The following is a 13,341-nucleotide window of genomic DNA, read 5'->3' on the forward strand; positions in this document are numbered from 1 at the left end:
ACCTGCCTGCAAGCCTTGGGGACATATTTCAAAATGTAATAAACAATGTAGTCTCTGGCCTCAATGAGCTTTGACAATCTTAATGCCTCAGCATACTAGACTAGACCAACTGCAGTGCAACAGGTTAGAAATTCAGGAGATATTATTTGGGGAAAGGGGGACAGTGACTTAAAGGAGACTTGCTCGGTCACACTTTTTCAAACAGTGTGAATACTTAATAGAGCTGGAGCCAGGATTCACCTATATATAGACTGTTCTCTTAAGCATATTTCAATTTCGTGATCATCACGAGATAACCACGTTTATGTGGGATTTCATTTTCTTTCTGTTTGAATACTTCTCTACTTATACAACCGGAAGTTAGCACTACCTTGGAAGTTACATTTTTGTATTAGGACTTTTCTCTCACTTCTCCAACTGTACCAGTTGTGCTAGATGACTTCCTACCACTAAAGATGGCCCAGTTCATAGTAATTCCTCCTGCCATACAAGAGTCTCTCAAAAAAACGAAAAGGCAGATAGAATGCAAAAGCACAGACAAGCCAAGCTTCTGAGGACTGTTTGAAAAAAAGGCCATGGGAAAGTAGGCCATGAGTTGGCTGATTGACATAGTAGTGTGGTTATAGAATCCGTGGCATCAGAAAGAGACAAGCGGCACTCAAAGATGCAGAACAGCCGAGTTTATTCAGCACCGGTGTGGGCTCAGTGGAGTCGCCGCCAAAGACTGAGTGCCTCGGCTTTGTTCTGGGTATCTTTTAATACACCGTAGATTTCCTGCTTGAACAGCTCAGATCCCTCCCTTCCCCAGGTAGCCCTAGTTCCCGAGAAGAGGAGGTGACCACCAAGCAAGAGATCAGATGCGGAAGCGGTGATTGATGAGCAGCAGCTGTTAACACAAGATAAAGGAAGGGAAAGCAAAAGGTTGTTACTTTAATTGGGGGCTTTGATCTGGTTTCTATTTCATTCCCCGCTCTTGATATTTAGGGTGCATCTGCGGCTGTCAGAGAACATCATCATCCAGACCTGGTTGGTAACCCCTTAAAAGCAACAACTAGGTGGCTGTTCTCCGTTTGACAACTCTTTCTATGAATGAACCCTGTTACGTGTTTGATTAGGACCGGTATGAAGCAGGGAATAAGCAGTCATCGGTGAGTATGACTACGACAATCCCAATCATTGTTTTAACCAGAAACATTGTCTGAACTAGAAGATGGGCAGTCTTCCTGATATTTTTAGCTATGTCTGTCACAACTCTTCGATTGTCTCCTATTTGGATGCAACAGTCAGTTTGGTAGAATTTCCCACAAGCTCCTCCTTCCTCCACTATTCGATTTGGATAGATGGCAGTCCTCATCTGGGATTGTTGCTGTGCCAACAGTTCCAACGCAGTTGCGATTTCATTAGTTATACTCTCAAGTACCGCCCGCAGTCGGATTATTCCGTTGAGCATGTAAATGTGGGTCCTGTACCCCCAACTGCCGTCTTGTGGCTACGTGGCCGGACCATAATACGGGATTATCTGTTGGGGTCGCTCAGCTTTGCCCCAACTTTGTTTTCCCCCTAGCTCGAGGAATCATTTTTCTCTATGTCTCAGGTTGTCGCAAATTGGGAACACCAGCGTGTCCCCTGGTGAGTCGGGAAGAGGAAGAAACCTGACTGAATTATTCCTATGGTGCAGGTTCCTCCGCATCTGGATGGGAATCATGAGTAGGCCCTTCTCCCGCAAATCCAAAAAGTCCCTCTCGGGGCTGCCATAAGTCTGGGTTTGTGGAGTTAAAATGCTTCCAATATGGGCTAAAGCCTGGGATTGCAAGAAAAGGATTAGTATCCGGTTGACTTCCCGTACAGTTTCGCTCTGGAATCCCAGAAGTGGAGTTGAAGGGAGTGCAAGTGTGATTTCCATTCCCTCCCTTTTGGGGATCCCGATACCAGGTTGGGGCCCCTGACCACCACAGACGTTTGTTACAGGTACCATTATAGACCAGGGCTCTTCTACATTTTGTTTCTCTGACCCAGGTATAATGTGTCCCTTCCTGGCTTAGGCATTCTTTGCCTTCTGTTTCCTTGGACAGGGTCCAACTCTGAATAGGACCCCCTGCCCGCCTGCTAGTTGTTCGATTCCATTGGAATAGCAGAGAGGCATCCAGTGCAGTACACTTCCAGGGCCATGTTTTATGCATCAGAGCTCCTCCACAAACACAGCAGCTAGTGACATTTAGTTCCAGGGCTACCTCCTCGGCTAGATGGATAAAAGGATTATTTCCAATAGTGGTCATTTCTAACTTATCTTTGAGGGAAACTCAAAGCTGGTTATAAAGTCCAGAGGACCCCATCTTTGGACCTGATGCCAATGGGTCTGGCTTGGTTACTTGGGCCTTTAACCATTTGACCACCTCCTGGGCTCGTTCTTTCCTAGCCTGGTCTTCCCCCCCCACAATCTATCATCCCAAAATGAGTCTGTCGAGTCCAGCAAGCCATCTGTCTTGGGGTACCATAGCACGTTAGGCCATTCACACTGTGGGCTCTAATTGTCCCTCGCAATGATGCTTCCTTTCTCTAGTTCATGGGAAAGCTGAACTATAACATGCGGCTGGTTTGTATGTGCAGTCAGTGAATCCTTGGGCCCATTTACCCTCATGGTAGAAAGACTCCGTACATTCAGAACAATTATCCTGGCTCTCAGATGAGGAGGCGACTTTACAACTTAACAGAACTATAAGGCAAAAATACACTGTTTTCATATTTAAGTTGATCACAGTCGGAGGAGACTCCTAAAAAAGAAGAAGTATGAAGAAGTAGGGAAAGCAGAGAGAGAGTTTTTGGATACAAGTCCACTCTGTGGGAGAGAGGAAAGCCCTATTCCAAATAAGATGAATAGGGGGAGTCCCAGACCAATTAATAACCAATACATCTGCCTTTTGTAGGTCCTATTGGTTCCTCCAGCTTCAGCCGTGTGTTTCTTAACCAGCTCCCGGTGTGGCCCCCAGCAGGGCTTTGGGGTGCTTGTTTCCTTCTTTGCAAGGTCAGGCACAGGAGTTTCTCCAGACTAAGGGTCATTTCCCACTTTTCCTGGCTATCAGTGGGACTTGCAGGTTTGACTCTGGAGTAATGGGTCCAAGCATCTGTTCATGCCACCTTGAGATCAGTGGGGGTAGTTAAGATTACAAAATAGGGCCCTTTCCACATGGGTTTTACAGGCTGTTGTTTGCAATCCTTACCCATACTCGGTCCCCTGGTTGGTGAGGATGTGCTGTTATACCTAAGGAAATGGGTATTCTATCAATTATCCACGTATGTATTTGAGAGATTGTGTGTCCTAACCCTTTTAGCTGCCTATATAAGTCCAAGTTCCCCAGTTCTCTGGTGTCTCCCCTTAAGTTGACTAGCGAGGGTGGTCGTGCATACAGGATTTCAAATGGCAAAAACCCTGTCCGTGCCCCGGGTGAACACCTCACCTTTAAGAGGGCCGCAGGCAACATGCCTACCCAAGATAAGCTGGTCTCCTGGCATAGTTTTGCTAGGGTTTGTTTGAGGGTTCCACTCACGTGTTCCACTTTCCCTGAGCTCTGGGGATGGCAGGCAGTATGCAATTTCCACTGGGTTTTCAAAGCCTTTGCCACCTGTTGTTCTGCATCGGCTACAAATGCCGGTCCATTGTCCAACCCTATGGTCAGACACATTCAATATCTGGGGACAATGTCTTTCAGGAGTGCCTTGGTTACTTGTCTTGCTTTTTCAGTTTGGGTAGGAAAGGCTTCCACCCAGCCTGAAAAGGTGCAGATCAAATCTACAAGGTATCTAAATCCTTGATTTGGAGTGATTTCAGTGAAACCTGCTTCCATATCCTCAAAGGGGGATAGTCCAAAATGTTGTGTCCCTGCTGACCTACTAGGCCCCTGGCGAGCATTATTTTGTAAACAGGTTACACATCACTGGGAGACCGAAGAACAGAGTGCGGGGAGGTGAGCAACGAGATAGTATGGGCCTAGCAACGTCTCTAAGGCAGTCTTGCCCATATGGGTCAGTTCATTTCGCTGGTGCACCAGCTTGTAGGCAAGGTGTTCCGGAACATAGACTCGTGGTCTTGTGTGAGCCACCATCCCATCTTGGCCTTGGTTCCCCCTTCCGTTTTCATCCATTTCCTCCGCAGGCCGGCCGGATTTCCCAGGCTAACAGGGCCCCTGGGCTGCTGGAGCTGTGAACCACTCCCAGGCTGCTTGGCCCAATCTCAGCCATTGGCAGAGAGGGTAGTGGGCGTCACGCTCCACGGACAGGCCCCTAGCCCAAAGGGAGTCGCCTCGGGCCCACCTCACCCCCTTGCCCCGGCTTCCGGGGCTCCAGCGAGCCACGTGATGCCTCTGATTCGCTGAGTGCCCACCTCCAGGCATATTGCCTGTCTTCCATCTGGCAAAACCCAGGTGCGAGCTGCCATTTCCTTGGCCTGTAGAAATTCAAACCATGAATTCCCACTTCCATATCCGAAAAAGACACTCCTGCGTCCCACAGGACCTTAGACATCTGGGTGCTCTCCCAAGGTGTCCCATGAAAGGCAGGGGGGCAATGTGGCTGGAGAGTTTCCTCCATAAAGCAGAGAGCCCGATGTGGTCTGGATGATAGGAGAGTGGGTACAAACCCAGTTTGATACAATTGAGCTCTTTTGCTCAGGAGCCACAGGGTACAGAGCTCTCTGTGTCTCTGTCTCTGCTTCTGGCACGCACTGTTTCTCTGTCCATCTTTCTCCGTGTGTAGTAGGGGCTTGTGTCTGTGTGTCTCTGTCTCCCTGACTGGTGCTGTTGCCCTCTGCCACTCTCCGGACACCGGCACTCATAAAAGACACTTAACCTAGGCATAAAGCCAAAGCTCTCCTCCTGTGTGAGTTGCACCCACGGGAGATCTGACTTTGTCAGTTCACAAAGCTGGGGAATGCTTTCTCAAACTTAGAGGCAAACACAGGCGATCTCTGCTGAACCACAGAAGGAGACAGGCGTCCCTCCCTCCCTCACATGGTGGACATGAACACTGCACAGGACTACGGTGGCTTGGCCACACTTTGGACAGGGGGAGAAACGGGGCATGCTCTAGCTGGCATGAGGGAGCTCCATGAAATGTGCTTAAATGCCAGTCAGTGAGAATGCTAAGGACAGCTCTCCATTGAGGACCATGACTCACCGGTGCCAGAGGCATTGAAGTCTGCCCATTTAGCGTATACAGGCCCTTTCAAAATGGGGCTGTTCTCGTTCAGCCTCCAGGTTGAGAACACACCGCAGCCTACCCTGTCTCCCCAGCCCTGTGGGGTCGGGAGCAGCGAAGAATCAACTGACGCCATCCTTTGCATAGTCCTGATAGCCAAGCTTTCTGCGAAGAGAATAAAGAGTGATGTTTCCAACTGGAAAACTCTGCAGGTAGCAGCTGCTTATGCTGGAGTCCCGTCAGTCAACCAAAGCTTACATACAAAGCAAGGTGTGCTCATGCCCCTGGTCATTTTGGGGCATGAATGCTGCTACACTTGAGAAGGACAGAAAGATCCAAGGGACTGTAGCCCCGCCCCCTCTTCTGTGCCTGGGAATCCACCCCATTCTGTTTCTTGGCTCCTTTCCATCCTCACCGACTTCCCACTGGTGCTTTCTGCCTGCCTATCCTTTCGGCAAGGGATCCAGGGTGCAGCAGCACACTCGGAAAAAGGAAGGAATTCACGTCAGGACATTTTTAAACGAGCAATGTGGTGTCTTCCTCATGACTGCTATTCAGTAATGCCTGGAGCCTAAATACAGCAGGCTCTGCACTGGAACCTGTCTCTCACTGTCCCAGGGTCCCTGCATGCAAACAGCCTGCCGTCCTTGCTTCATCCCTGTTCCCTCCCTCACAGGCAGACACTGGCAGAGGGGCACTCACACACACCGCCCACCTGCGCTTTCCTCACCCTTCTGCACTGCCAGGTAGCTGGAAGTGCCCGGACGGATTGCACGCTCACACCCAGGCTCTCCTAGGATGCCTGGGGATTCACTCTGAGAGCCTACATTAGCATGTCATTTGTCTCGCATGGTGCCAATATGGAACACACTTGGAGAGGGAGTGTGCTGGCTGACAGGCTGATCCTAGGCAGCACTAGCCTAGGACTTGCCCAGATCGCCTTCTCACAAGTGTGGAACAATCTTCAGTGAAGCCGGCTCTCATTCCAATCCTCCTCCTTCCAGTCTCTTCCTTTATCCGAGGCACCCTGGCCTCTTCAAAATCGGGGGTCCTGCCCTAGCCTCGTCCAGCATTTCCACAGGGTAGCCAATGCACCACAGACTGAGGGGTCCACAGACGGTGGTTTTAAATCCCCACATCACTTGATTTATTTCCTCTGGGTGACTCCTCAAACCCCCCACCACTGCTTACGGATACAAACACACATCACAGCAGGAATTGTGAGCTTGTTTATGCCTCTTGATGTAACTGCAGATTTGCAGAGTCACTGTCCACAGTTGTCATCTGTCATCCTTCCCTCATTCCTGTCCTGGACAGGGGCATCACAGAGATGCATGGACCCGTCTCCCCTAGTCTGTGAGCGCCTCGTGCCTCCTCTTCTGGTTGCTCCACATCTCATGTTCTGTCACCTTCATCTCTGTGTCTGCAGAGGGCAGTACCCATGCACACACACATGCAACACAAGCAGACACGTGTCAGGGACAGGGACCCAAATGCAAACAGGGAACACGTGGCAGTACGTGGAGAACCACTGGTTCATTCAAAATATAGAGATTTCCATATTTCTTATAAGAAAATCTCCATTCTGATCTTCATATGTGAACTATACCAAAGTCCAACTTCCATGAAGGAGCATTAGCACCTAGATTTTGATATAGGAAATATAGGGAATTCCATATTTCATGGTGGATAATGGTTGTCTTGATATATGTATGAGAAATGCAAAGAATTTCATATTTCATGAAGAAACAGTGGTGCTGACATTTTCCCTTGTGAAATAGGGGAATACCAATACTATATTGGATCTCCGTGTCTTAAGAAAACCAATGCCTAGATTTTCATGTGTGAAATGTAGAGTATCCCATATTTAATGTAAGAAAATCACCACCCAGATTTTCATATAGGAAGTATAGAGAATTCCATAGTTCATGTAAAAAACTCTGGATACAGATTTTAATCAAGTGAAATACAAAAAAATTCAACATTTCATGTAGTAAAACCATCGTTGAGATTATCATATGTAACATACAGAAAATCTATTTTTAAGAGAGTAAAAATGTCACAATGATTTCCATATCTGAATTATGCAGGGTTCCATATTTTATGTAGTAAAATTGGTATGCAGAATTTGAAAGATATCTTAAATATACAGAATTCCTGATTGCATGAGGGGAAATTGGCACCCAGGTTTTCCTATGTGATACACATAATGTTCAATACTTCCTCTAGGAAAGTTTGAGCAGAGGTGTTCATATGTGATACATAGATATTTCATATTTATGTAGAAAATGGATGGCCCTAGTTCAAATCTGATATATAGAGAATTCCGTATTTCATACGGGAATATTGTCACTCATATTTTCATATATGAAGCATAAAGATTTCTGTATTTTTTGTGCAAATATCTGGGCCGAGATTTTCTTATACTAAATGTGAAAAATCTCATATGACAAGTATGAAAATCTGTTCACAAATTTCTATTTGTGAAATGTAGAGGTGTCCTAATTAATGTGGGAAAATTGGTTCCCTGATTTCTATAACATGAAATATAGAAAATTACATACTTATGTCAGAAAATCTTAATTAAGATTTTCATATATGAAATATACAGAATCCCATATGTCAATATAGCAAAAGTCTTTGTTCCAATTATCATCTGCAAAATGTATGTGATTCCATATTTTATTTAAGCAAATCTGCACACTGATTGCCACGCGTGAAACATACAGAATTTGGTATTCCACATTTGAAAATCTATGCCCACCAAAGCCAGGCTAATATTTTCATATGTGTTGTGGAGAGAATTGAATATTTAATGTAGGAAAATGAATGTCCATATATTCAAAGGTTTACCATGGAGAATTCCATATATTGTGTAGGAAAATGTGCTCACAGATATTCATAAATGTAACATAAAGAAGTCAATATTTCCATTGGGAAAACTTTTTCCAGATTTTCTTAGAGCGTATTCCATATACCATGCAGGACAATCTGTGCCTAGATTTTCAAATGTGAGCTATAGAGAATTATATATATTTAGTGCAGAAATAACAGCATCCTAACCCTTACCCGACACCCTAACCCGACACTCTAACCTGACACCCGACACCCTAACCTTAGCCCAACACCCTAACCCGACTGCCTAACCCGACTGCCTAACCCGACACCCTAACCCGACACCCTATCCCACACCCTAAACCTAACCCACACCATAACTTACACCCTACTCAACCCCTCACCCCTAGACTTACCTTTTGAAGACCTCTGTCTGTCTGTGGATTTATGTATGTCTCAGTGTGAGTCTTCTGTTTTTTGATAATATTGCTGAAGTTGTAAGTGAGTTCTTATTTAAATAATCTAAAGAAAAGGAAGCCCTTACAAATCAAACAGTTCTAAATACAAGAAAAAATTGACCTAAATGAATTTTAGATTCATGTGAACTGGGAAATAGTCAATATTAAATACCTGGTATTTATTTTTTTTCACTACTCTAGACATGTCTGAGTCATTAACAGTAAGCATAAAATTTTTATAGTGCCTAGGTTTATTATAAGTTAAATATTGCTATATTGTTACGTCTGTCACAAGCTTGTCAACAAAGAAAGTACCTCTAAAAACAAACAAACAGAAAAACTCCTAAAGAATGTAAATGCGATATGAGCTTTTAGATAAACTGTTAAAAATAATTATACTTTAAAATATCTATCTACAATAGTCTCAATTGAAGGCAGAGGAGAAGGGGACGACAGAGGATAAGATGGTTGGATGGCATCACTGACTCGATGGACATGAGTTTGAGCAAGCCCCGGGAGTTGGTGATGGACAGGGAAGCCTGGCATCCTGCAGTCCATGGGGTCGCAAAGAGTCAGACACGACTGAGCAACTGAACTGAACTGAATTTACAATAGTTTCTCCAGATTTTGGTTACCTGAATTTCTATCGTTGTGCTAAACTAAGTGATGACAGTGTATTGAATAGCTAGGTCATTTCCAAATAAATAAGGTTCTGAGACATTCACTACTTGACAGGACCTTCCTCTTACACAGACACTAAAGAGGTTTTTGACCATCCATGAATAGTGTCTGGTGCCATCCTAAGATGTTCACTATAAGAAAGCAAAAATGTTTTTTAGATAGTATCACTGATACATATGTTCACCAATCTATAGAATGCCAATGTAAAAGTCAGTTCTTTGTTGCTTAAGGAAAATGTATGTCTTGTTATTAAAGAAGGTATGAGTAATGAAATCACATTTTATGAAGGAAAAAGAAATAGTTCTGACTTCGGGTGGCAGTTTCAGGATGGGAGAAGCAAAGGAATGGGTACGGAAAGGGATAAGGAGGTTTTATGGGAAGTGGACCTCCAGAAAAGTGTTTTGTGCCTAGTACAAGTTTTCTTGAGAGGTTGAACTGCCTTTGCTAATGGATTTTAAGTTTCTTTACCTCTTGAGTGATCTGTTCTAGGTTGACCTTTGAAATCCTTTGTTAACTTTGGCTAAGTGGATAAGTATTGTTTCACAGTGACTTATGTCATCCTACTTGACTGTTATAAACCCTTTTGATATTTATAAACAAACCTTCCTAAATAATTGACGTCTAGCTACCTTTGGGATGCTTCAGAGGGCCCCTGAGACCTCCCAAAGAGAGATATTAAACAGCCCGAGTTCATTTGGCATGTTAAACTACATGGGAAGTGTTGTCAGAAGAAGTGATGGATCTTCTCAAGTTATATTGTATGGTTGATGATACTAATATAGATATCCTAGAAATTATGTGACATTCATGAAAATCTGATATGTTTTGGTAAAATGCTGTCAGTTATAATTCTAGTTATCATATTCAAGTGTTTCAAGTCACAGCAATGGCCAGATTACTTTGTCAATTTCAATTTAATCAGGTTTTAAACATGCCTTCTATGGTTTCACACTGATGCCTTTGCAAAAATACTGCTACTTCAAGATATATGGAAAAGACTTTTCTAAGCTTACCCATAAACAATTTTTTTTCTGTCATCTGGTAAGCTGGTACCAGACTGGAATTTGGTCTAGTCTCTAGGATCATCGAAAAAGCAAGACAGTTCCAGAAAAACAGCTATTTCTGCTTTATTTACTATGCCAAAGCCTTTGACTGTGTGGGTCACAATAAACTGTGGAAAATTCTGAAAGAGATGGGAATACCAGACCATCTGACCTGTCTCTTGAGAAACCTGTATGCGGGTCAGGAAGCAACACTTAGAACTGGACATGGAACAACAGACTGGTTCCAAATAAGAAAAGGAGTACGTCAAGGCTGTATATTGTCACCCTGCTTATTTAACTTATATGCAGCGTACATCATGAGAAACGCTGGGCTGGAAGAAGCACAAGCTGGAATCAAGATTGCCGGGAGAAATATCAATAACCTCAGATATGCAGATGACACCACGCTTATGGCAGAAAGTGAAGAAGAACTAAAGAGCCTCTTGATGAACGCAGTTGAATCCATGCAGGCTGAAGAGCACCAATGACAGCAGAGAGAAATCGTTCTTCTATTGCTTCCTACACAAAAAAATAAATAAAAGAGAGAAGAAAGCTTGTAACTCTTTTTCTGACACTCAGATCACCAAAGGGAGAAACTGCTATGAATATGTGGATAGAAAGGACACGTCTTTGGCCAACTGGATGAGGTGAGTGCAGTGAGTCTGCAGTTTGTAGACGTCGCTCTTCCCTCAAGCCCACACCCCTTTCCTTCTCAACCTGTCTCCCTCAATAGCTTTCACATCTTCTTTCCTCTTTTCCTTCCATATCATGCTCTTTCATTTCAAAAGACATTGGAAAGAAAGAAATACAAATATAGCATGTGCCCTCAAAATACAAGTCTATGTGCTAAACAAAACTGGGGGACTTGAAAACAACTTGAGGAGTCTAGATTCACCAGGGACACTGTAACTCACTTAATTGACACTTACCAAGCACTTCATGTTTCAGTTTAGACAGTGAACTTCATTACTGAAGCAGGTCACACAACCCATGTCCTTTTGGAGAACATACTGCAGACAGACATTAGCCAATTGGTTTTAGAAATAGTAACTTTAATTTTTCCATTTTTGAGTAACTGCACAGTGCCAGGATAACCTAACACGAGAGACCTTGAGTCCATGTGGGCAACAACCTCCCCAGGCTCGGTTCCAGTGAGAAGTGAGCCCTGAGGCCTGGGAAGGAATGCGGGGCAGGATGGCCGTGAGCATGGCCATTCTCTAAGGGCCTCTCCTTTCATCAGGGCAGGCAGAAAGTGAATAAACTATTACTGTTCTGGGTCTCAAGCTATGTCAGAGCACTCTCCAAGTTTCCATGGGAGGGGGTGGGCAAGTGAACAGGACCCTGGATACACATGGGGAGATTGAAGAAAAGCCTCGGGAGAGAAGGCAGGCTGGGGTGAGTGCTGAGGGGTGTGTGCTAGCCTAGGAGCACCAAGTCCTGTGGAATGAAAGAGAACTTAATTTAGAACTTAGGGGAGCTGGAGGTCACCAGCCTCATGGACAGTCCAGGTGGAGACGCGGCTGGGACTGGGCTCCGGAAAATGGCTAATTAGGTAAGGAGAGAAAAGCATTCCAGCCAGGAAGAGGACCAGAGACAGGATCTGGAAATAGGAATTCGCACGGCCTGGTCGAAGGTGTGAACAGAAGGTCCCCATGAGGGGCGGTGGGAGCCACAGCGGCCTCAGAGTCTGAAGGCAAGGAGCTGGGCATGGTCCGACAGTGGGGGGCGCTCGTCACCTGAGGTTTCTTTTCCTTTCCCTGCCTCGACCCCAGGTATGTGAACTGTGCCCGGGACGATGAGGAGCAGAACCTGGTGGCCTTCCAGTATCACCGGCAGATCTTCTACCGAACCTGCCAAGTGGTCGGGCTGGGCTGTGAGCTGCTGGTCTGGTACGGGGACGAGTATGGCCAGGACCTCGGCATCAACGGGACAGCAGGGGGAAGAGCGAGCTCGCGGCCGGGAGAGGTGAGCGCCACCCCTCTTCCAGCGCCCCAGCCCACCCCGGGGAGCCTCCCTGGTCCGATTCCAAAGCAGAGTACAATCCAGTCTAAAGTCAGTCAAGTCGCAATTAAAATGCCTCAGAATTAGATTCATTTCATATGACTGTTAGGAAAGATTTTTATGTGAAAAATGTTAGTTCTAATTTTCAACATTTTATGCAAAAAATATGTAACATCACCTTCTGCTGAAAGGCTCAGAAGCAAAAAGCAAGTTTTCTAGCACCTACCAGCTCTCTCACCTTTCCCTGTTTCTTCCTCATTTCCTCCCATTTCTAAGCGACAGGAGTCCAGTGATTTGCATTCAGTCACTGTTTCAGTTTGTTGTCCTGTGAGTTCATACTCTGTGCCAGACAGGGCTCCACCCACCAAAACAGACAGAACCACTGCCCTGGGGCAGCACGGGCTTCATACCAGACAGGGGCTGGTGCTCTGAGGAAAACAGTGCAGGAAAAGTGCCTTGGATCAGTGTGAGCAGAAGGCGGGGTGTGGTGCAGGATGGTGGGGCAGGGTCTCTGCAGAGATAACACCCGTGGGAAAGGATTCCAGGCAGGGGAGCAGCCAGTGCCGCAGCCCCAGGGCCGGGACGAGAGGCCATGCCGGTGGGTGGTCGCAGGAGGAAGCACAGAGGGACAGGAAGGAGGCTGGACGGGACACGGAAGCCTCAGGGCCTGTGTCCACGTACAGGCCCCAGGGGTCTTTCTGGGTGACACAGAACAACCGTGAGGTTTTCAGCTGCAAGCGGCATGTTCTCTGTTCTGTGACAATGCTTTGGTTCATTTTTGGGAAGAGACAGCAGCGGAGAGTCCCCTCAGAGGTCAGTTCATTGCCGGACACGAGGGGAGAGTGGGCTGGCTGAAGATGCACGGGAGTGAGGGTGTGAGGAGTCTGGCTGGAGATGTATTTTTAAACAGGACTTCCTAGTGCATGTTAAATGGACTAAGACTGAATGAAATAAATGAGGTATGAATACTGGTGAGGCTTGAGAAAGGACATGCCTTTATTTTCGGATTTATGGAAAACTGAGAGAGGAGCAATTTGTGAAGCAGTTGGGGCAGCAGGAGCCAGAGACCTGTAGTCAGTGGGACCTGGGCCACTCGGTCTCGTCCAGTCTGAAACCCACTTCCTGCAGAGATC

General features: G+C 45.8%; 1 protein-coding gene across 23 annotated transcripts in view; it reads left to right on the forward strand.

Moving 5' to 3' along the window:
• The window catches only part of LOC145536441 (histone-lysine N-methyltransferase PRDM7-like), a 50,017-nt gene that overhangs the window by 29,172 nt on the left and 7,504 nt on the right, over positions 1 to 13,341 (forward strand). For 5 of the 23 annotated variants that reach the window (XM_081565847.1, XM_081565824.1, XM_081565836.1 and 2 more), the window contains 3 exons: positions 985 to 1,148; positions 10,087 to 10,854; positions 11,980 to 12,172. In XM_081565847.1, the coding sequence (XP_081421973.1) occupies positions 10,850 to 10,854; positions 11,980 to 12,172 (198 nt within the window). In that variant the 5' untranslated portion in view covers positions 985 to 1,148; positions 10,087 to 10,849. Of the gene's footprint in view, positions 1 to 808; positions 1,149 to 8,905; positions 10,855 to 11,979; positions 12,173 to 13,341 lie in introns of all 23 variants that reach the window. The other 18 variants (XM_081565848.1, XM_081565834.1, XM_081565846.1 and 15 more) reach the window with 5 other exon arrangements.

The sequence above is a fragment of the Giraffa tippelskirchi genome, chromosome X (assembly GCF_054371585.1).
Source record: "Giraffa tippelskirchi isolate mGirTip1 chromosome X, T2T-mGirTip1v1.2.pri, whole genome shotgun sequence".
Classification (NCBI taxonomy): Eukaryota; Metazoa; Chordata; class Mammalia; order Artiodactyla; family Giraffidae; genus Giraffa; species Giraffa tippelskirchi.